The sequence below is a fragment of the Anser anser genome, assembly GCF_964211835.1.
Source record: "Anser anser genome assembly, chromosome: 30".
NCBI lineage: Eukaryota > Metazoa > Chordata > Aves > Anseriformes > Anatidae > Anser > Anser anser.
Genome location: NC_139751.1, coordinates 866,309 through 890,506, shown reverse-complemented (window position 1 = coordinate 890,506; position 24,198 = coordinate 866,309). Strand labels below are relative to the sequence as shown.

Here is a 24,198-nt window from a genome sequence, read left to right as displayed (position 1 = left end):
TTAGCATTTGCTAGCTGGCAAGTCCACAGCTTCTTGGATCCCCATGGATCGCATCCATGGGGACCTGATGACATCCATCTTGCCAATTTATGCCTAAAAAAATGCATTTCCAGCGCCCATCCTCTCACCTTACTCTGTTTAACAGGACGAAAGCAGCCGTCCAAAGCTGTATTATTTTCTCCCCTTTCTCAAAAGCATCCTCTCCTGTGTTGCCCCACACGACGATGTCTTCAACGTACTGCAGGTGTTGAGGAGAAATATTTCTTCACTGGTAGGACAAGGGCTAATGGTTTTAAACTAAAAAAAAGCGTAAGAAAAGTGTAGCTGGAGCTACGCAGGGGGTGCTTGGAGGGCTTGCATGCGCAGTAGAAGCTGCATTTCAAACAGCCCAGCTGGGCCCTGCTCGTGTCCCGCAGCCCGAAGGAGAGGCCAGCACGGACGCGCTTTGAACCAGGACATTTATTGGGGTAAATCCAGGTTGGGCGAGCAGTGACCCACCCCTGGGTGCTAATGGGGGGCTGGGAAGGGCCCCTCCACAGCCCCGTTCTGCGCAGGGGAGCACGGCCAGCTATACACAAACAGGGACTGCTACTTGCAGGCAGAGGGAGTGATTCCCAGGGGATCACAATGTCGGGGGGGGGGGGGGGGGGAATGCAGATGCTCAGGGAGGTGCTCCAGGGTGCTCTCACTTTTGCAGCCGCTTGATACGGGCTTCTATGTCAGCAAAGTTGTCCTCTACAATGGCCAGGTTTTCCTTCATCGTCTTCTGGACCTGCAGGGCGGTCAGTGGGGAAGGGATTGAGCAGGGCGGACAGGATGGGGACCCCTCCCACCCCAGCACATGCTGCTGAGACTCACCTCTGCCAGCAGCACGGTGTTGTCCTTGAGAGCACCAGCTATCTCCTGCTGCGTGGTGTCCAGGTGCACAAGGACCTGCCCAAACTGTGTGGCTGGGAAGGAGGTGAAAACTCAGCACTGGAGGGCCCCCAGACCCCAGTATCTCCCTTGTCACGCCACGCCACTGTCCCCAGCATCCCCATTCCTTGCCCCTCACCTTGCTCGTGCAGGTCCCTGAGGGTCAGCAGTCGCTGCACTACATCGGGCAGGCTGCTGGCCACGGGGTCCCAGCGCTGCATCATCTCATAGACCTGGTGGATCTGGGGCAAGGGGCGGAAAGCAAGAAAGGAGGGCGTAAGCACAGTCTGCAGGGCGATTCCACATAAGCCCCCCATGCTGTGATTGCTTTGGGGGGCCCTCCCTGCTGCTCTTACCTTGCTCTGGGTGTCAGCATCTTGCACAACGGCCTTGTGCTTGGCGATTTCGTTCACCTTCGCCAGGACGCTCTGCGGAGGGGGGGAAGCAGATGTGACACCCCAAATCCAGCAGGGTCCACCCCAATTTCATAGCCTCTGCGGGTGCCCTCCCATGGCCCCATGCCATCCTCTGGTGGGGCCAGCGGGCCCAGTGCTGGCTGGGGGCTGCGGGACTCATCCCCACCCCCCTCCGTCTCCCCTCACCTGCAGCCGGGCCTCCACTTGGTCCAGCACAGCCACGTCCAGGGTGTTCACTTTGGCTTGGAGGATCTGCACGGTCTCCTGGGGAAGGAGAACAGGTTGTGTAGGGGGTGCCTGGGCATGAGGGAACGGCTTAAAGCTGCACCAGGGGAAGTTCAGGCTGGGTATTAGGACAGAAAATCTTCACTGAGAGGGTGGTCGAGCAGCAGAGCAGGCTCCCCAAGCAGGGGGTCATGGCCTCAAGCCTGCTGGTGTTCGAGAAGCATTTGGACAATGCTCTCAGATTTATGGTTTAATTCTTAGTGTGGAGCCAGGAGTTCAACCCAAGGGTCTTCATGGGTCCCTTCCAACTCAGGCTATTCTAGGATTCTAGGACTCACCACGAGGCTGGTCCCCTTCAGCCCGACCAACAGCGGGTTCTGTGGGGAGGAAAATCACATCAGTGGGGCAGGATGGAGGGCAGGGGAGTGGCAGGGCTGGAGCTCCTGGCTCCTTACCTGGCTGTCAGGCTCGTACTGCACCATCGCCTCCAGCTGTGCCAGCCGCTTCTCCAGCTCCGCAATCTGGAAACGAGGGAAACGAGGGCTGAGAGGGCAGGACAGCCCATTTTGGGGTCAAACGCTGTGACTCCCCCTCCGCACGCTCACCTTGGCAGCCTGGGAGAACTGGTCCTGCTCTGGCCTCCAGTACAGCTCAAAAGTGAGCGTGTCCCCGGTGGGGGCTGGCGCCTTGGCGGGGCTCTTCCCTGCCGCTGCCTTCTTGCACTTCGCCACCTCCAGCTGCTGCAACAGGCGCCTGGGCGAGGGGAAAAGGTGGGCACGCTGCCCTGGTACCGCCTCGCGGGGATGCTGCCATCCTCCCCCTGCTGTCCCCCGCTTCCCAAGCTGCGGCCACGAGCCCACACTCACTTGGCCAGCGCGCCTTCGGGGTCTGCGAAGTCGATGGCTGCGGCAGGGCCCAGCAGCTTCTCCAGGTGGCTGGAGACCAGCTGCTGCTTCAGGCCCTCCACCTGCCTGGCCAAGGCCATGGGCGTCAGCTCCTCCTCGGCCGCCGACTCCTTCACCGCGCTCTGTGCAGGGGGGGACAGGCAGCAGTGTCAGCCCCCGGGGACGATCTGCCCGCAGGTGCCAAACGGCAGGGGTGGTGCTCACCTGGATCTGCTCCACCTCCCGGACCAGCTCCTGCACCTCGTGCTGCAGCCGCTGGTACCGCTGCTGAGGAGTCTCTTTGGCACCAACGCCCTCACCGTGCTGCAGAGAGATGAAAGGGGAGGGGAGAGGGAAAGGAGAGGGGTGTCACGGAGGCTCGGGGCCTGCCCACGGCACCAGGGATCTGGCAGTGCTGGGACACCGGGACCCAACTCCCCTCGGCGGTACCCGTGCCTGTGCAAGGAAAGGAATCGACCAGAAAAACCAAGTAGCTGAGTCCCTCTGTTAGTAATAGAAGATGAAATAATACAATATTGCTTAATATGTTACATTTGCGATGTACTGTTCCGGGGCTGCGCTTGGAAGATACAAAATAACTGTGCAAGGGTAGCATGAGAGAATGCACCGATTCATGATGAGGAGTAAGGAGGATTAAAAGAATGCTCCATTTGCAAGACATCTAGATAACTGGGGCTTCTTGGACCCTGGGAACTGGATCAAACCAACCTTGCGGTTTGGACTGAGACCGAGGGCTCAGAGAGCGTGCGTGAGAAGGAAAGGTTAAAAAGTTCAACTCTGATGAAGACATCTTACCTCATCCCGACGACCACCCGGACGACCACCAGAGAGTAGTAGGCAAGCGCAGAAGGACTGATAAGATGATTAGCATACGAAGCGAGGCTAGGCGGAGCTAGGAAATGAATATGCATAGATGAGTTGTGAAACCTAATGCATATGTAATATCTTAGGAGATAAAAGAGAACTAAGAGAACAAATCAGACGAAGTTAGATTTGGGCAGGCATGCCCCTAACTTCCGGCGCCTAATAAAGCACCTTCATATAATCACTTTGTGGATTATGTGTCTTCATGAACGCTAACATTTTGGCGACCCAGATGGGACCTCGTGGGCACTGCTGAGGTGGCTCACGAACTGATCACGCTCCAGCCGGCACCGAGGAGTTTCTCGGGGAGCCATCGGCCGCGACCGACCCCCGCTGCTCACAACGTACCAATTGTGAGAAACACTCCGTAGCCAATAACTTAGGCTCAGGCGAGGATCTCAGTGAAGTAGTAATTTATTCGCGATTGCAATGGCGGGCGCCCCACAAGCAGGAGAGCGCACCTACTAGTTCCAAAACACAGTTTATATACTTTTTGATGACAGGGCCCTCCCGTTTCCCCACTGGAGTGGGTAATCCAGGTTCACAATCTATCTGATGCTTCACAGACAATGCCTGGCCTTCAGTTGCCGGCCTGTTTTGGAGATGGTAATGTTTTCTCCCCTTATCTGGCTTGACTTAACACAGTGATTTTCACCTGATTGCTCTAAGGAGGCTGGTTGTCTGCATTTTACGAGGTCACCTGCTGAGCTTTCTTATCGCTGTAAGCATATCTCAATACCACATTCCTTCCTTCTAAACAACGTAACACTGCAAAAACAACATTTCTATTCCCACAATTCCCCCCTTTTCTCTTTTTATAATTTGTTGATTTTTGCAAAATTTTTCTCTAAGGTGTAAGTTGGTAGATATCTTCCTCTTCTTCACTTTCTTTGCTTTCCATTTCCTCTAATATCATCATCTTATCTGAGTAGGGTGGTGGATCCATGGTCATTTGTTTCAAAAGTGCAGTTTCAATTAACCGCTGGACAAGTCCCCTTACACAGGGGATAATGCAACAACCAATGGCTGTCAAAACTCCTGCTACTACAATCAAGGATGTAAATATGGACACTACCATCCCTTTCCATTTACCAAACCAAGATTCCAACCATCCTGTGATGGAAGTGTCTGCTCCTGAGTTTTCTGCCAATTCATTGGCAAGGGTGGTAAGCCCTTGCAATGCTCTAGTTACTGTGCCATCCGGGGCAGTATTGTTAGGGATAAAAGTACAACAACGGTTGCCCAGCATTACGCACACACCACCTTTCTCCGCAAGAATCATATCTAATGCTATTCTGTTTTCCCAAGCCATTTTGCTGGTGGCATCTAGTTGTTCAGCGATTCCTCTTATCGCATCTCTTGTATAGTTTATGAATCTCTGCTGATTATAATAGATATAATTAATCCAATCCGCATTTTTATTAATTGTTACCCACCAGAACAGTGACTCAAACCCTGCAGCAATTTGATTCCTGGCTCTATGTTCATCAGGAACTCCTCTAGGCACCCCTATAGAATCTATGTATACTCTATCATCAAATGATATTCCTAAGCCTCTTTTACTTCTTCTGGGTATTTGTGATGTTCCTCTTTCAAATGCCAGGGTGAAGGGTATAGCTAATTGAACAAGTGCACAAGTGCCTCCCCAGTTAGATGGTAGGGTGGACCGTAAGATCTTCCCTCCACAGTACCACCAGAGATCTGCCCTGGGGATCTCGAGTCTTGAATAGTTTCCCATCAAGTCCTCGGTAGCATTCAAGGTCCTCGTGCACAAGGCAAATTCTCCCAGATGCCGGGTAGCACTCACACCCTGCCGTGAGAGGCAAGCTGTATGGTTACCTATAGCTGTGGAGAATACAGGGGGAGCCCTGATATTGCTATCATGCAAGGAAGGGAATAGCAAAGAGAGAGACTTACAGGCCTCATTTCCCCAGGCAGTCTTTTCTTGGTACAATGCAATCATACATCGCATTCCCTGGGAATCCTTGGTCCACCTCAATGGGCAGGGCACGATCTGGGCAATCGGTCATCCCGAGGCACAAGCATAGCAATTGCTATGGTTGAGACTCTGGACAGTATATTTGACCCATTCTATCCAGGCATTCACATCCCCATACCCTGTTTCATTCAAACGTTTGAACTGCCGCATTTCAAAGAGGGCCTCCTGTTTTCTCTCCTGTTTTCTCCTTGAGTTTCTCCCTTTCTCAGATGGCAATAGAGGATTGTTTCCATACAGCTATTCTCAGTCTGGCTGTTGGGCCTCTCCCAGTTATTTGTTCTCTCTGCTCAGTTGTCATTGGGCATTTAAATCTCCACAAGCTAACACCTCACAAGCATCAAACATGACAGATTGTGGTACATAACCCTCTGTCACATTCACCCATATTTCTACGGGGTATCCCATCTTACTATTATCTGATCATGCCTTTTCCAAGTTGCCAATTGACCAAGGCTTTCTCTGAGGCCTACAATCACTAAAAACAAAATTAATAATTGATTTTTCCCTGTCATTATTTTTAAACCTTAGGTTTCTAAATAATTACCAATACAAAGAATAAGATATACACTACTACTATAACAACCCCCCCTTGGGAACACTTCAATTCACTATAGGTCTGTCCTTTCTGTCAATCACAAGTCACACTCATTAGTTACCTCTGAAAATAAAAGGTTAGTTTACAATTGCAAGCTCTTATCCCGCTCAGAGTCCGCTATGAGATTTTTCTCTTCGATTTCAGCTTCCAACAAGTCTTCTGTAGGAACAGCTTCCCAGGTACTAGGGTCGACGGATGCCTTCACTCGAGTATAGTGAGTCCAACCTTTTTCTGCAGTTCCTATGGCTGTTTCAGTGGTTAGTAGTACTTGGAAGTGTCCTTCCCATTCAGGCCAGAGTTGATCCTTTCCAGGTCTGAATCAGGACCCAATTTCCCATGGGTCCTGAGAGATGACAAAGAAGAGGACAACCCCAGAATACAGTTCTTAAGAAAACTTTCTTGTTTCGAATTGTGGTATCTCATCCCTTCTGCCCAGATAGGGTAATCTGAACAGCATCTCATACGGTGAAATTCCTATATCATTTCTTGGTGCTGTTTGAACCTGTAGGAGTGCTAAAGGTAAGCATTTTACCCAAGGAAATTGGGTTTCTAACACTAACTTAGTTAATTGCTTCTTTAATGTCTGGTTCATTCGCTTTACCTTCCCAGAAGAGGAGGGGTGCCAGGGGGTGTGAAAATCCCACTCTCTAAGGCCTGCATTAACCCTTGCAGTACTGGTGAAGTGAAATTAGTTCCTTGATCTGAATCAATGTTTTCAGCTATCCCATATCTAGGGACTATTTGCTCCAGTGATACCTTAGCCACCATGTTTGCAGTGGCAGATACCGAGGGGAAAGCTTACACACATCCAGTCACGTGGTCAATTAGGACAAACAAGTACTTAAATCTCCCTGCTGTAGGTAACTCAGTAAAGTCTACCTGTCTACTTTGGAAAGGTCGAATCCCTGGCTCCCGTCCCCCTCTAGGTGAGTTACAAATGACCTTTTTATTTGCCTTTTGACATATGGTACATCCTCTGCATATTTGCTTCACTAAAGTGTATATTCCTACACAGACATACTTTCTTAGCACAACATCACACATTGCTTGCATCTCCCAATGACTCTTTTGATGTAAAACATCATATTTGCCTCATTGGTGCTTTATTCAGCATTTCTCTCCCATCAGGGAGTATCCATTTTCCCTCAGACTTCGTGGCTCCTGATTCCTTAAAGAAATCTCTCTTAAAACGTTTTAGTTCCTTCTTATTTTTCAACAATTCCCTGAATCCTCTCTGGATTTATTCTCCGTTTTCCCTCAGACATTAGATGCTTTAAATACCTGACTTCTCTTTCTACGTATAGTAATTTATTTTTCAATACTCCCAAGCCCTGCTTTCCCAGAAAGTTGAATAGCTTGTTAGCAGCTCCCTTCACAACTGTTTTCTCCTGTCCTGACAATAAACGATCATCCACATTTTGTAACAGTAATTCCTCCTTGGGAGGTTGGAATTGCTCCAAAATCTGTTCTAGAACTTTGCCCGAATAAATCGGTGGCCCTGTAAGCCCCTGAGGTAAAACTGTCCATATGTATTGTTGCTTCCGCCCCCACTTCAGAGTCTTTCCAGTCAGAGGTGAAGATATCTTTGCTCTCAGGGCCTGAGAGCACTCCATTAATAACACTGTTATTCCAGTCTAACAATTTACTATTTGAATGCCCAGTTTCATCACCAAATCCCTTCCCAACGAGTTAGTCCCTGCCTTGGGTGCATACAATAATTGCCCAGTGATCATTTTATCCCCTAGTCTCAGCTTGGTACCCCCCAAAGGTGGCACTGTTATCCCAGCCCCTTCTACCCCCATCACTTTTTAGGGTTTCATTAGTTAATTTAATCCCTGATACTTTACAGACCAGTAATGACCTAGCTGCCCCAGTGTATTGGGTTTGATGGCAAGGTTTGGGGGGGGCTGCAGTGGCAGCCCCCCACGTGGAGAATCCAGAAACCTCCCCGTAGCAGATAAGGGACAATTTCATCCGGCCCCAGAGGGGCCCACCGCTGCCCAGAGCCAAGCCATGAGCAACACAGTCCATGCCTCTGTGAGAGCACATCCACGAAAACGAACAAACGAACAAACAAAAACCTGCTGCTCAACAGCAGCTGGGAGAGCGAGGAGTGAGAAACCTCCCCGCAGACACCAAAGTCAGCACAGAAGGAGGGGGTGGAGGTGCTCCAGGCGCCGGAGCCGAAGCCCCCTGTGGCCTGTGGAGAGGCCCCTGGTGGAGCAGGCTGCCCCCCCCGTTCCCCCCCCCCCCCTCTTCTCAATACTTGGGAAACTGACCAAACACCACAGCAAATATACCAAAACTTCTAGACTGTTACTTAGATAATGCCTACATCCTCTTTCCCTGCTCATTCAACTTTCCCAACTCATTCAAAGAACAGCTCTGTCAAACATTACATACCACACCTTTAACACCTTCAATAACCCTTTTTAACACTTCTTCTTATCTTTCTTCAGCCTGTACTTTCACCAAAGTCTCAGTCATTGGCCAACTTAATTCCATACCTTTCTCCCTCATCCCATTTTCCTTCTCTCCTCCTTCTTCCACTCCGGATATTCCTACCTGAAGTGGCCAGCCTGCCCACACTTAAAACATCCCATCAAAGCCTGTCCCTGCTAAGATTCAGGCCGCAACACGGGTAGCTTTCCTTGCCTGCCATTCCTTCATCTCTCTTCCTCTCCTTTCCATCCTGGCCCTGACTGACTCCCCCTGAAGATTTTCTTCCTCTTTCTCCAACCCTCTGCCTGACTACCTGCTACACTGTCAATACCATTAGTTTCACTCTCTGCTTTTCCTTCTCATCTCCCCTCCTGACACATACCTTCAGGGCCTCCCGCAGGAGGGCCCCCCAGTGACTGTTCACTACATCCCCCCCACCTTCTGGAGCATTTTCTGTGCATCTTGCCAGGCTTCAATCACAAAATGAACTTTCAAGAGCCCTTGGGATACCGGGTCCTCAGGATTCATCCCCAAGTACTTTCTCATTCTGACCCCAAGTCTCTCATATGATTTCTGTGTTGCACACTATTATTCTTCCAGCCAGGATCAGCAAGTGGTTATTTCTGCCCTGCCAGTATTACCCCTGGTCCTGGAGGATGAGTCCTTTCCCATTTTTGTATAGCAGCTCTCCTCCTGATCGTTCCCATTCCCATTTCTTTCCCTGTAAACAACATATTTATATACATAATTTCCCCTCCCCAAGAGTATAAGTTAGGTCCTAGGAAACTCCTAACCTCTCTGCTGGTAAGGAGGGGGGGAAGTTCACTTAAGAGGATACACAGTTAGTGTTAGTGCTGTTAGTATCAGGGAAGGCAAAATTCTCAGTACCTCTTCTACCTTGTTTTAATTCTTGCCAGAGCCTAGAGTACGCTCTTCTCTAGGGACAGTGTTAATTGCAGTCCCTGTCTCCTTTCCTGGAGCGACTGCTGCTGCCACCGGTGCAATATTAGGATTATAGGGAGCATAACTTGGCTCCTCCTCCAAAAAAAAAGGAATCTTATTGGTTACACATAAATTTCAAGCCTGAATTTTCATCAGGCCCGTATTTTGGCCAAAATACTGCTGTTTCCTTAATTGGTTCTTTTGTCCAGACTAATACACAATATTTAACCATATTTATTTATTTATTTATTTATTACCATCTCCTCCAATTTTGAGATTATTTTTCCAATTTCTTACAATTCTTCAGGAAGAACTTTCGGTAGGCACTCCCCCAGGGATATCTCCCTGTCCCCTGGAACTCGTATTTCCCATTTTTCCTATTCAGGAAATTGGGGGTGTACTGCCAAGCACTTCCCCGTGCAAGGGCTACCGCACACCTATGAGTTTACCAGATTCCCTGGTGTACTTCCGAGCACTTCCCCGTGCAAGGATTACTGTACACCAAATTTCCCTGGTGTACTGCCAAGCACTTCCCCGTGCGAGGCTTACCGCACACCAAATTTCCCTGGTGTATTGCCAAGCACTTCCCTGTGCAAGGGCTTACCATACACCACATTTCCCGAGACTCTTCCTTTCTCTCCCTTATCTCACGCTTCGTCCGTCTCCGGCCGCGCCCCTCGCGGAGCTGCGGAACCGCGGATCAGGACTCCACACTCGCTCCGTACAAAAGTACGTCTCAATCACACGGCACACAGAGTCTCACCCGACCCCCGAGGCAATACTTAATATTTCTTACCTTGGTCTGTGCACAGAGTTACCGGATCAATTCTTAAAACCCGGAGTGCCTACCTTCTTCCTTTCCCCACTCCTTCACGGATCCTGCCTCTTTAATCAGTCTCGGGCCCTCTGGCAGCTCTCCGCAGAACCGCCACCGTCGATGCACAGGACCGCTGAAATCAGCGGGGCATGCCTTCCTGCTGCTGCGGCGGTGGGGCTCCCCGGTAGGTGACTGGATCCCAGACGAGCCCCCAAATTGTGAGAAACGCTCCGTAGTCAGTAACTTAGGCTCAGGCGAGGATCTCAGTGAAGTAGTAATTTATTCGCGATTGCAATGGCGGGCGCCCCACAAGCAGGAGAGCGCACCTACTAGTTCCAAAACACAGTTTATATACTTTTTGATGACAGGACCCTCCCCTGTTTCCCCACTGGAGTGGGTAATCCAGGTTCACAATCTATCTGATGCTTCACAGACAATGCCTGGCCTTCAGTTGCCGGCCTGTTTTGGAGATGGTAATGTTTTCTCCCCTTATCTGGCTTGACTTAACACAGTGATTTTCACCTGATTGCTCTAAGGAGGCTGGTTGTCTGCATTTTACGAGGTCACCTGCTGAGCTTTCTTATCGCTGTAAGCACATCTCAATACCACATTCCTTCCTTCTAAACAACGTAACACTGCAAAAACAACATTTCTATTCCCACAAAGATTAGGAAAAGATAGTAAAAACCTGCAATGAAAAGTTTTGCATGGAAATTGAAACAAGGGACAGTAATTAATATAAATAAATAAAAGGGAATGGGAAATCAAGGAAATGGGTAATATCCAAAACAAAGACATTTTAAAGAAAGCCTCCTTGGGTGTACATTGGCACACTGCAAGGATATTGTCGGAACGGGGAGTGGGGGGGGTGCGGAAAGCAAGAGGACTTCCACTAAGTATTGCAATCAATTGTGGCCACTGTATAAACTAAATGGCCACTTTATGGATCAAACTAAATGGCCACTTTATGGATCAATCGACTGTAACAGTGTCTTGCAATTAATGTTGTTCTTGAGGAGAGAAGGAAAATAGGATGAAATGTTGTATACTGATATGTTGTTTCAGCATCTTGGAGGGAAAAGGTATGGAATTAAGTTGGCCCCTGACTGAGCCTTTGGTGTTGGCATTAGAAAAGTACAGGCTAGAGGAAGATAAAGGAAGTGTTAAAAGGGTTGTTGAAGGTGTTAAAGGTTGTGTGGCATGTAGTATCTAACAGAGCTGTTTGAAGTTGAATGAGCAGGGGAAGAGGATGTAGGAACGTTAATAGTTCCGCCTCAACCCGAGGCTGAGATCTCAAAATCACGGGTGTGAGCCCTCTGGGGCAGAGGGACCATGATGGGTCCCAGAGAGTTGTCATGGAAACAGAAAAGCAGCTAACTCTTAAAACAACCTGAGTTCGTGTGTGAGCTCAGATTGCCAATGGGACCGCTCAGGGAACTTTCAACCATTGCATTCCCCTGACCGACACCCCACCCCCCCCCCCCCCGCCCCGAGACCCTTACCACCCTGGAAATTATGTAAATACCAAAATCTGGTTAAATTGGGAATTGAGAATCTGTTCCAAGAAGGTCCAAAAGAAAACCAAAAGAAAAAAAAAAAGAAAAAGAAGAATTTTTGAATTTCTGGACCAACTTTGAAATGCAATGGGGAAAAAAAAAAAAAAAAAAGACAGAAAATTTGGTCCTGGCTTCAGAAAACAAACAGAGGCAATTGGCTAGCCTCTTTCTAGGGCAATCAGCCCCTGATATCAGAAAGAATTTGTCTTAGGCTGCAGGATAAACTTACAACAGTCAGAAATGATGGGGACCTGGGGCATCTACCCTAGCAGGTCCACTAGTTGAAATAAAGCTAGGAAACGAAGAGAGAGGCTTGAATTTTTTTGTTGTTGTTGGTTACAGGAGCTTCTTTCTCTGTGTTAATTAGTCTGTAAATGTAATAGGAGCAACATATTCAGTGTTAAATAGTTTAAAAGCACGATTAGGAACTAAGACAACTACAATAATTGGAGCCACAGGGAAGGAGGAGGAACGGCCATTCTTACAACCCCTTGATTTGCGTTTTGGGGGTAAGGAACTAACCCATGAATTTTTGTATGTACCAGAATGCCCGATTCCACTCTTGGGACGGGATCTATTAGCTAAATTAGATGCAACAATAACCTTTGAGGATGGAGAATTAATAATGAAGGTACCTGAGTCCAAAGTAGGCCAAATCCTAATGACCAAAGATAAACCCTTTGTTAATATTCCAAGAGAAGTAGAAAATGCAGTTAGAGCAACAGTACGGGAAACAGACGTACCAGGGAAGTCGAAACTGGCACAACTGGTAAAGGTGGAATTAAAGGAAAGAGCCAAACCTGTTTGAATCAAACAATATCCACTTAAGATAGAAGCTAGGCAGGGGATAGTGAAAATTATTGACAAATTTCTCAACTATCAGATTTTGGAAGAATGTAAATCGGAATACAATACTCCAATTTTTCCAGTAAAGAAGCGGAATGGCAAATATAGATTGGTACAAGATCTTAGAGCAATAAATGAAATAACAAAGGACATTCAGCCGGTAGTGGCTAATCCTTACACATTGTTAACATCTGTGAGAGAGAAATATAAATGGTTTACTGTGATAGATTTAAAGGACGCCTTCTTTTGCATACCTCTTGATAAAGATAGTAGAAAATTATTTGCCTTCGAATGGGAAAATCCTCAGAGTGGACGAAAGACACAATTAACTTGGACAAGACTCCCACAAGGCTTCAAGAATAGCCCGACCCTCTTTGGAAGCCAGCTGGCCAAGGACCTGGAAATCTGGACAACGCAAGGACAAATACAGGTACCCAGAAGTCAGTATTTGTTGTTACAATATGTAGATGATAGTTTGATTGCCACAGAGAATGAGTCGCTCTGCACCCAAACAACCATCGAAATTTTAAATCAGTTAGGAACGGGTGGTTATAAGGTTTCAAAGGAAAAAAGCACAAATAGTTTGCTCAACTGTAACATATTTGGGGTGTGAGATTTCCCAGGGACAAAGAAGTCTGGGTGTCAATAGGATAAAAGCTATATGCACCATCCCGGAACCTCAAAATCTCCATGAGCTAAGGGCCTTCTTAGGAATGGCTGGCTGGTGCAGATTATGGATAATGGATTATGGACTCATAGCTAAGCCCCTTTATGAAGCTCAGAAGGCACAGGATTTTATTTGGGGAAAAATACAGAAAGAAGCTTTCAAGAAACTTAAAGACGCCCTAATGAAGTCACCAGCTTTGGGCCTACCAGATTTATCAAAAGATTTCCAGTTATTTGTACATGAAAGACAACGACTAGCACTAGGGGTACTAACCCAGCGACTGGGAAGCTGGAAAAGACCTGTGGGATACATTTCTAAGCAACTGGATGCTGTAAGTGCAGGATGGCCCTCATGTTTGCGGGCAGTAGCGGCAACAGTTCTCTTAATCCAGGAAGCAAGGAAACTTACCTTGGGAAAACGTATTGAAGTTTTTGTACCACATATGGTAACAACTGTTTTAGAACAAAAGGGGGGCCACTGGTTATCACCCAGCCGAATGATGAAATATCAGGCAATACTAACTGAACAAGATGACGTAACCTTGAAAACAACTAACCTGTTAAATCCAGCAGTATTTCTAGGAACTGTTCCAGAAGAAGGACTGTTGGAACACAAATGTGTGGAAATAATCGAGCATACCCATGCCAGCCGCGAGGATTTGAAGGGTGTACCCCTTGAAAGGTATGACTGGGAACTTTTTACTGATGGTAGTAGTTTTGTGGAGAATGGAACACGATATGCAGGGTATGCAGTAACAACCCTGAAGACAGTAATCGAAGCAAAACCTTTACCACCTGAAACATCAGCACAGCGAGCGGAACTGATAGCCCTAACTCGAGCACTGGAACTGAGTAAAGGAAAGATGGTAAATATTTGGACAGATTCAAAGTACGCTTTTGGAGTAGACCATGTTCATGGAGCATTATGGAAAGAAAGAGGGCTGTTGTCCTCACAAGGGGCCAATATAAGATATCAAGAGGAGGTGTTAAATTTGATAAACGCGGTACAAAAACCAAAACAAGTGGCTATTATGCACTGTAAAGCCCATCAAGGAGGAACCTCGAAAATATCAGAAGGGAATCGGCTGGCAGATCGAGCAGCTCGACAAATTGCTCGGGAGGTGTGGAATGTAATGGCTTTGGTACCACTCAAGGTAGGCCCCACTCGTCTTAATCTTCCCAAGGAACCAAGATATTCGCCAGAGGATGAGAAATTAGCAAATCTCCTAAAGGCCCGAAAGAACTCTGATGGATGGTATGTAACCGCTACGGGCCAGGTAGTAACACCCCTCTTGGTGATGCGAGAAATACTTCAGACAAGACATAATGACTGTCACTGGGGTGCAGAGGCAATGGTAACATTTTTAAAACGTAGCATTGTCTCGACACATATGTTAACAATGGCAACATCAGTAACGTCAAAGTGTGAGATTTGTCTGAAAAATAATCCAGTAGCAAGAAAACATGCTGAGATGGGAAGAGTTAGAGTAGGAATAGAACCAGGAGATTACTGGCAAGCTGATTTTTGTAGAGTTACCTAGGACCAGGGGATATAGGTATTTGTTAGTAGGGGTTGACACCTTTTCCGGATGGCCAGAAGCCCTTCCCTGTCGCACCAATCAAGCTAAAGAGACAGCAAAATGGTTACTGCGGGAAATCATTCTGAGATTTGGGGTACCATTAGGAATATCCTCGGATAGGGGACCCCACTTTGTTGCATCTGTGGTTAAAGACGTAAGCCGGCTCTTAGGAATTTCTTGGAATTTACATACTGCATGGAGACCCCAATCTAGTGGACAGGTAGAAAGGATGAACCAGACTCTAAAGGGACAGATCAGTAAAATCTGCCAGGAAGCCAAAGTACAAAGTACAAACAGCCAGTGATGGAACTTGGACTACACACCTGCCGATAGATGGGGAAGTAAAAGCAATAACTCTAGGACTCCCTCCCCACACTGTGTCCAATATGGAAAAAGTCTCCTTTTAAGGGAAAGTTGGAAACCCTACAAATTAGTAGGGCAAAAAGAAGTTTAGAAGAAGGGGCAGATGAAGATATATGGCATGAACCCTCGGGTGGAGTAAAATTCAGTTGGGCGTTAGAATCTCTATTTGCACAGGTAGCTACTTATCGAAATAGGGAAATGATTTATAAACTTACAGGACAAGTGAGTAGGCTCGCGAGAGCCACGAAAGAAGGCTTTAGAGACCTTAATATCCAACTACAAGCTACAACTAAAATGGTGCTACAAAATCGATTGGCATTAGATACACTGTTATTAAAGGAACATGGAGTATGCGGATTTCTAAAAGATCATCTTGATCATTGCTGCATCCACATTTCAAATGTGACTATTGATGTAGAACATGTCATAGAACAACTGGCTTGAGTGGAACAAGATGCAGAGCAGGAAGAGAAAGATATGACAACAAGCTGGTTGGATAACATTTTTAGTGGATGGAATATTAGTAATTGGGTTAAGTCCTTACTGGAGACGATAATTATATTGGTGATTGTAGGGGTACGAATTTAGTTAACATTTATAATGCTGAAAAGTCTGATTCTAAGGAAGACAACCTGGAATTGGACAGTGATGCAAACCATTGCTCGGCATATGGAACCACATCCGCAATACCCTCCACCGGCATATAACGACTTCGGATTTCAGAGAAAGAATCTGAGGAACCCAGGAGGCGAAATGGAATGAAAACCGAATAGACAAAATCGGTTCCAGATCAAGTGAACCCAACCAGAAGAGCGAATGTAACATAAAGCAGAAGTGGTGGACTTATGAAATGTTGTGACAATCCTAATCTTTGTAATTTTCTTGATGCATAATGTTGTAATTTTCCTTGAATATGTTATTGGTGAGCACTGAGTGTAAAACATTTTAGTTAGTTAGTGAAAGCATTTGCCCTCCTCGAAAGGAGTGAAATACTTTCAAAGGGGGGAAATGTTAGTAATAGAAGATGAAATAATACAATATTGCTTAATATGTTACATTTGCGATGTACTGTTCCGGGGCTGCGCTTGGAAGATACAAAATATATGTGCAAGGGTAGCGTGAGAGAATGCACCGATTCATGAGGAGGAGTAAGGAGGATTAAAAGAATGCTCCATTTGCAAGACATCTAGATAACTGGGGCTTCTTGGACCCTGGGAACTGGATCAAACCAACCTTGCGGTTTGGACTGAGACCGAGGGCTCAGAGAGCATGCGTGAGAAGGATAGGTTAAAAAGTTCAACTCTGATGAAGACATCTTACCTCATCCCGACGACCACCCGGACGACCACCAGAGAGTAGTAGGCAAGCGCAGAAGGACTGATAAGATAATTAGCATATGAAGCGAGGCTAGGCGGAGCTAGGAAATGAATATGCATAGATGAGTTGTGAAACCTAATGCATATCACAGAATCGTCTAGGTTGGAAGAGACCTCCAAGATCATCTAGTCCAACCTCAGCCCTAACACTAACAAGTCCTCCACTAAACCATCTCACTAAGGGCTACATCTAAACGTCTTTTAAAGACCTCCAGGGATGGTGACTCAACCACCTCCATTGGAATGGGCAGTCCATTCCAATGCCTAACAACCCTTTCAGTAAAGAAGTTCTTCCTAACATCCAACCTAAACTTCCCCTGGCGCAACTTTAGCCCATTGCCCCTCGTGCTGTCACCAGGCACGTGGGAGAATAGACCAACCCCCACCTCTCTACAGCCTCCTTTAAGGTACCTATAGAGAGCGATGAGGTCTCCCCTGAGCCTCCTCTTCTCCAGGCTAAACAACCCCAGCTCCCTCAGCCGCTCCTCGTAAGACTTGTTCTCCAGACCCCTCACCAGCTTCGTCGCCCTTCTCTGGACTCTCTCGAGCACCTCCGTGTCCTTCTTGTAACGAGGGGCCCAAAACTGAACACAGTACTCGAGGTGCGGCCTCACCAGAGCCGAGTACAGGGGGACAATCACCTCCTTAGACCTGCTGGCCACACTGCTTCTTATGCAAGCCAGGATGCTGTTGGCCTTCTTGGCCACCTGAGCACACTGCTGGCTCATATTCAGCTGCCTATCAACCAGTACTCCCTGGTCCCTCTCCGCCAGGCAGCTTTCCAACCACTCATCTCCCAGCCTGTAGCGCTGCTTGGGGTTGTTACGCCCCAGATGCAGGAGCCGGCACTTGGCCTTGTTGAACTTCATGCAGTTGACCTCAGCCCATCGGTCCAGCCTATCCAGATCCTCCTGCAGAGCCTTCCTTCCCTCGAGCAGATCGACACACGCACCTAACTTGGTGTCATCTGCAAACTTACTGAGGGTGCACTCGATCCCCTCATCCAGTCATCGATAAAGATATTAAAGAGGACCGGCCCCAGCACTGAGCCCTGGGGGACTCCACTAGTAACCGGCCTCCAACTGGATTTGTCTCCATTCACCACAACTCTTTGGGCCCGGCCATCCAGCCAGTTTTTAACCCAACAAAGCGTACGCCAGTCCAAGCCCCGAGCAGCCAGTTTCTTGAGGAGAATGTTGTGGGAGACGGTGTCAAAAGCCTTACTGAAGTCAAGGTAGATCACATCCACAGCCTTCCCCTCATCCACCAAGCGCGTCACTTGGTCATAGAAGGAGATCAGGTTCGTCAGGCAGGACCTACCTTTCATAAACCCATGCTGACTGGGCCTGATCGCCTGGTTGCCCTGCAAGTGCCGCGTGATGACACTCAAGATAATCTGCTCCATGAGCTTCCCTGGCACTGAGGTCAAGCTAACAGGCCTATAGTTCCCCGGGTCTACCCTCCGGCCCTTCTTGTAGATGGGCGTCACGTTTGCTAGCCGCCAGTCGACTGGGACCTCCCCTGATAGCCAGGACTGCCGACAAATAATGGAAAGCGGCTTGGACAGCTCCTCCGCCAGTTCGCTCAGTACCCTCGGGTGGATCCCATCCGGCCCCATCGACTTGTGTACATCCAAGTGTTGTAGCAGGTCGCCAACCATTTCCTCATGGATAGCGAGGGCTACATCCTGCTCCCCATCCCCTTCCACCAGCTCATGGTACCAGGTATCCAGAGAACAACCGGTCTTGCCGCTAAAGACTGAGGCAAAGAAAGCATTGAGCACCTCAGCCTTTTCCTCATCTTTTGTAACTAAGTTTCCCCCCGCATCCAGTAAAGGATGGAGATTCTTCTTAGTCCTCCTTTTTGTGTTGATGTATTTGTAAAAACGTTTTTTGTTATCTTTAACGGCAGTAGCCAGATTGAGCTCCAGATGAGCTTTGGCCTTTCTAATTTTGTCCCTGCACAGCCTCGCAACATCCTTATAGTCCTCTTGAGTAGCCCGCCCTCTTTTCCAAAGATTATAAACCCTCCTTTTTCTCCTAAGCTCGAGCCAGAACTCTCTGCTCAGCCAGGCCGGTCTAGTTCCGTGTCGGCTCGTCTTTGGGCACGGGGGGACAGACCGCTCCTGAGCCATTAAGATTTCCTTCTTGAGGAGTGCCCAGCCTTCCTGGACTCCTTTGCCCTTCAGAGCCTCCTCCCAAGGGACTCTGCCAACCAGTGTCCCGAACAGCTCAAAGTCAGCCCTCCGGACGTCCAAGACAGCGGTTTTACTGGTCCCCTTCCTGACTTCGCCAAGAATAGAGAACTGAACCATTTCGTGGTCACTCTGCCCAAGACAGCTCTCGACCACCACATCTCCCACCAGTCCGTCACTGTTTGTGAACAGAAGGTCTAGCGGGGCACCTCCCCTGGTAGGCTCTCTAACCAGCTGCGTCAGGAAGCTATCTTCCACGCTCTCCAGAAACCTCCTAGACTGCTTTCTCTGGGCTGTGTTGTGCTTCCAGGATATGTCTGGCAAGTTGAAGTCCCCCACGAGAACAAGCGCTGACGATTTTGCGTTTTCTGCCAGCTGCCTGTAGAACTCCTCATCAGTCTCCTCATCCTGGTTCGGTGGTCTATAACAGACCCCCACCAGGATGCTTGCCTTGTTGGCCTTCCCTCTGATCCTAACCCATAGGGACTCAACCTTATCATTCCCAGCCTCGAGTTCCTCAACGTCAAAACACTCTCTAATATAGAGAGCCACACCACCACCCCTTCTGTGCTGCCTGTCCCTTCTGAAGAGCCTATAGCCAGACATTGCAGCACTCCAGTCATGAGAGTGGTCCCACCACGTTTCCGTGATGGCAACCAAGTCATAGCCTTCCCGCTGCACGATGGCTTCCAGCTCCTCCTGTTTGTTACCCATGCTGTGTGCATTAGTGTAGATGCACTTCAGTCGGGCCATTGCCTTCTTCCCCGGCTTTGCCATTGTTCCCCCCGGCACAGCTCCAACAAGCCTTCTTTCAGCCCCATCCCCCTTCTTTCCTAGTTTAAAGCCCTCTCAACGAGCCCTGCCGGCTCCTGGGCTAGGATCCGTTTTCCCCTTAGAGATAGGGACCCGTCTGCGGCCATCAGGCCGGGTGCCGAGTAAAGCGCCCCATGGTCAAAAAACCCAACATTTCTGTGTTGGCACCAGCCTCTGAGCCACGTGTTAATCAGGTGGGCTTTCCGTGTCCTCTCGGTACCCCTCCCTGCTACTGCAGGGATAGACGAAAACACCACCTGTACTCCCGCTCCATCCACTAACCGTCCCAGTCCCCTAAAGTCCCGTTTGATAGCCTTCAGGCTTCTCTCATCAATATCATCACTGCCAGCCTGGACTATCAAAAGAGGGTAGTAGTCAGAGGGGGGAACCAGGTTGGGAAGCTTCCTGGCAACATCCCTGACCCTGGCCCCAGGGAGGCAGCAGACTTCCCTACGGGTAGGGTCAGGTCGACAAATAGGACCCTCTGTTCCCCTGAGAAGGGAGTCGCCTACTACGATCACCCTTCTGTCTTTCTTGGTGGAGGCAGTCTTGAGGCGTGGAGTCGGCTTCCTCGCCCTAGGCATCCTCCTGGGTAGACTTTCTACCTCGTCCTCACCCACCGGTCTCTCAAGCTCCAGGGCCTCAAATCTGTTACGTAAGGGCACCTGGGAAGGTGGGGCCGGTAGGGGGGGGCGTTGCCTGAAAGGTCGAGCAGGGACCTGTCTCCATCCCTCCTCAACTTCTAGGTCCCCTCCCTCTGCCCGACAGCAACAGGGCAGGGGGTCCATCCCTATTTGGGGTGTCTCACCCTGCTACCTCTCCTTCAGGCCCTGCAGGGAGTCGCTCCACCAGTCTATCTCCCGCTCACGCTCCCTAAGAGCCCTCAACCTCTCCACCTCCTCTTTGAGTTCTGCCACCAGGCGGACCAGGTCATCCACCTGCTCGCACCTCACACACACGGTGCCTCTGCCTCCCTCAGATGGCAGCAACAGGCTCAGACAGTCCCTGCACCCAGAGACCTGAACTGCCGCATTGTTGAGCAGGTGGTCAGTCTGGGTGGCCACAGACTCTCTAGAGAGAGCGCTCTGCCTGGTGAAGACCATCGCAGCCCAGCTAGCAGTCGACAGCCGTTAAAGGTGTTGTTCTTATGGGCGGGGGGAAACTCTGCCCTGTCCGCCCCCCCTGCTCGCCCTGCCTGCGCGCACTGCCGTGCAAACTGCCGCGCCCACCCTTCTGACGTGCCCCGCCCTGTTTGCCCGCCTTGGTCGCTGCGCTCCTGGTCGCTCGCGCTCCCTAGGGGCTGCTTTTGAACGGCCGGGGAGGGGGCGCTGCTGGCTCCGCCTACGCCTCGTCAGCCTCCCTCGCGGAGGCTGCCGGGTCCTGGCGGCTCCCTCGAGCGGCCTCGATGTCGGAAAAAAAGCCCTGCCTGTCCCGATCCCCCGCTCTCCTGCAGAACGCATCTGCCCCGGAGCCCATCGCCTCGGCAAGTGATATGTATATATGTATATATGTATAGAATATGTAATATCTTAGGAGATAAAGGAGAACTGAGAGAACAAATCAGACGAAGTTAGATTTGGGCGGGCATGCCCCTAACTTCCGGCGCCTAATAAAGCACCTTCATATAATCACTTTGTGGATTATGTGTCTTCATGAACGCTAACACCTCTACAGATAGGTAGGAGAAACGTCACGTTTGCAGGGCCCGGTCCTCCCAGGGGACTTCAACCCCCATCTGTCTGCTGGAGGGATAACACCGCCAGACATCAGTGATCCAGGAGGGTCCTGGGGTGTGCTGATGGCAGCTTCTTCAGCCAAGGGGTAAGGAGAGCCCACAAGGAGAGGCGCTGGGCTGGACCTCACACTCACCAGCACCGAGGTTCGCCGGCACCTTGAGCAGCTGCCGCTGCAGGTCCCACGCCTGGCGGGCGGCCTCGTCCCGCTGCTGCTGGAGCAGCTGCCTCAGCCCCCCCCCCACAGCGGGGGCGCCTCCCATGGCCCCCGCACCTCACGCACACGGCGTCTCCGCCGCCCTCGGAGGGCGGCAACAGGCCCAGGCCCTGCGGGCACCCGGAGGCCTGAAGCGCCGCGTGTTCGAGCGGGCGCTCAGTCTGGGCGGCCGCAGAGCGTCTGAAAAGAGCTCTCCGCCTCGTGATGACTGTGGCGGTTTACCCGTAGGTAGGCGGCCGGTAGCTGAGCTGTTCCCGGGAGCGCGGCGGAACGCTCTGCCCTGCCCGAGCGCAACCTGCCCGCACCAACGGCCGCGCCTCGCCCCGCTCCCTCCCCGTCGCGAGGGAGGCCCGGGAGGGGACGCTGCTGGCTCCGCCGACGCCTCGTCAGCCTCCCTCGCGATGGCTGCCGGGTCCCAGCGGCTCCCTCGGCTGCTTCGGGTGGCCTCGACGCCGCAGAAAAGCCCTGCCCGCCTCGATCCCCCGCTCCGTGGCAGAGCGCGCCTGCCCCGCTACCGGCCACCTCCCGCAGGAGAGGCCAGCACGGACACGCTTTGAACCAGGACATTTCCTGGGGTAAATCCAGGTACGGGGGCTCCCCGTAGCGCATGGGGCTGGGGCTCGAGGGGGGCCGGGGTCCCGCGTGGGTGCAGGGGCCGTGGGAGGCGCCCCCGCTGCAGGGGGGGCTGAGGCAGCGACCCCCGCATGGGTCCGGTCCCCGTGGGCTGTCCCCATCCGTAGGGCTCCCGTCCCACGGGGGGCGGTGGTCACGCGTGGGGCCTGGGTCCGCCCCCCATCCCCCGAGACCGCGCTCCCTGGGGTCCCCAGGTAGGGGGGAGCCCACCCGGAGAGCACCCCCCGTGGGGTGCGGGGCCCCTCTTCCCCGGCGCTGGGAGCTCCCCCCACAGGGGGCCGGGAGTCATGCGTGGGGGCAGCCCCCGCGTTCCGCCCTGCTCTGCCCGGGCAAAGCCGGCGGCAGCCCGGTGCCGAGCCTGGTGCCGAGCCCGGTGCCGAGCCCGGCCGTGCTGCGGTCATGCGAGCAGCCCGGGACACCCGTGGGCAGCTGGCATGGGTGGGGGCGGACCGATGCGGCTGCCCCGAGCCCTTTGAAGCTCGGTTCCCACTCCAGGAACCGGCGCCGGGGCTGGCTCCGGAGCTGCTGTGCCGCCGGCTCTGCCCCGGTGCTCCGGGCACGCAAAGGCTGCACCCGTGGGTTGCCGCCGTCCCGGGGTGCGAGGCCGTGGGTGACCCCCTCTGAACCCCTCCACCTTCACCTCCCTGCTCGTGGACCTGTGTGGCCGGGGTCTTTGGGCGGGTGGTCCCTGCGAGGGGCCCGGCAGGACTCCCCCCGACGCCACCGTCCCTCCGAGCTCCTCCGAGGTGGGTGAGCGTAGGAGCTCCCACCGCACCACCCAGCACCTTCCCCATCCTTCCCAGCCCCCGGGCGACTGTTTCGGTTGGGATCCAGCCACCCCTCTAGACCCTGCCTGGTCATCCCGTCCCCACCACGGTGGGTTTGGTGGGCTGCCTCTGCCTGGGATGGCCTCAGCCTTCCCCGCAGCAGCCCATACAGCGCTGTGCTCTGTACTTGTAGCTAGGCTACAACTGACTTGCTATTGCACCGATGTGTTTTGTCTACTGCTGAGCGGCGCTGGCACAGCACCAGGACTCCCACAGCGCCCTCCCTCTGCCACCCCCCAGCCCCAAATCCAGTGGCTTGCCCACCACCATGGGCAAGAGGTGCGGAGGGGGCATCGCCGGGGCGGCTGACCCCAAAAGACCAAAGGGATAGTCCATATGACCACGTAACGCTCAGCAATAAAAGCCATGGAAGGGGAGGGAGAAGGGGGGAGCTCTCGTTAGGGAAATGTCCGTCTCCCCACCAACCACGACGTGTATGGAGGCCCAGTTTCATGTTAGTGTGGGGGGTGGGGGGAAGGTGTTTTTGGTTTCTTTCCTTTGTTTCTCACTTCCCTACCTTGTTAGCAATAGGCAATAAATCTTACTCTCTCCCCACTCTGAGTCTGTTTTACCCGTCACGATAATTTTTGAGCGATCTCCCCCTCCTTATCTCAACCCTTGAGCCCTTTGTGTCGTATTTTCCCCCCCTTTCTCTTTGAGGAGGGGGAGTGAGAGAGCGGCTGAGGTGGAACTCGACCGCCCACCCAAGTAAAACCACCACACAGACACAAATTCCTTGGTCAAAAAGATTTATTCTGTCTCTGTTTCTTCCTTCCCCTTCTGCTGCAAGAACTTATTTCGATATCACTGTCTTGCAGGGGATAACATAGCTCTGAACTTGTCACCTGGCTGCTGTCTGAAACTTCTGTCGAAGTAGGGGAGAAAAGTCGTCTTCTGACAGGCTTCCGCTCCCTCACAGACCCGCCATGCTCGTCCACGTCTCCAGAGACGTGAACGTATTCTCCCCGAGCATGAGGAAGCTCTGCTTCGGGGCGCTCATTAGGACCCTCAACAGGATGGTGGCCCTGTTGAGCTACAAGTCTTTGAAGTTTTGGTGATTCTTGTCCCAGGGACTGCGGGACGAAGGACACATGCTCTGCTCCTGACTCTCCGTTCCCACCTACAGAGCCCTCACCTGAAACAGTGCAGCACCCAGGACCGTCGCGTGTGGCATCAGATGCCGAGCTGCTTGTGTAGAATCCCAGGATTTTGGCTGCCTTCTCAGAAGCATCAGAGCTGTCTTCATGGCTGCAGAGGTCATGGGACTGCTCTGC

General features: G+C 51.0%; 1 protein-coding gene across 1 annotated transcript; it reads right to left on the bottom strand.

Annotated features, from left to right (window-relative positions):
* Positions 1-444: 444 nt before the first annotated feature.
* On the bottom strand, positions 445-2,809 carry LOC310888020 (dynactin subunit 2-like; the record flags this gene model as incomplete). The annotated part of the gene is made up of 10 exons (XM_083814348.1): positions 445-772; positions 859-950; positions 1,055-1,157; positions 1,272-1,343; positions 1,518-1,595; positions 1,895-1,933; positions 2,012-2,077; positions 2,162-2,309; positions 2,423-2,583; positions 2,666-2,809. Coding segments are annotated over 10 exons (990 nt in total), but the record flags the coding sequence as incomplete, so codon positions are not given.
* Between the last annotated feature and the right edge of the window lie 21,389 nt (positions 2,810-24,198).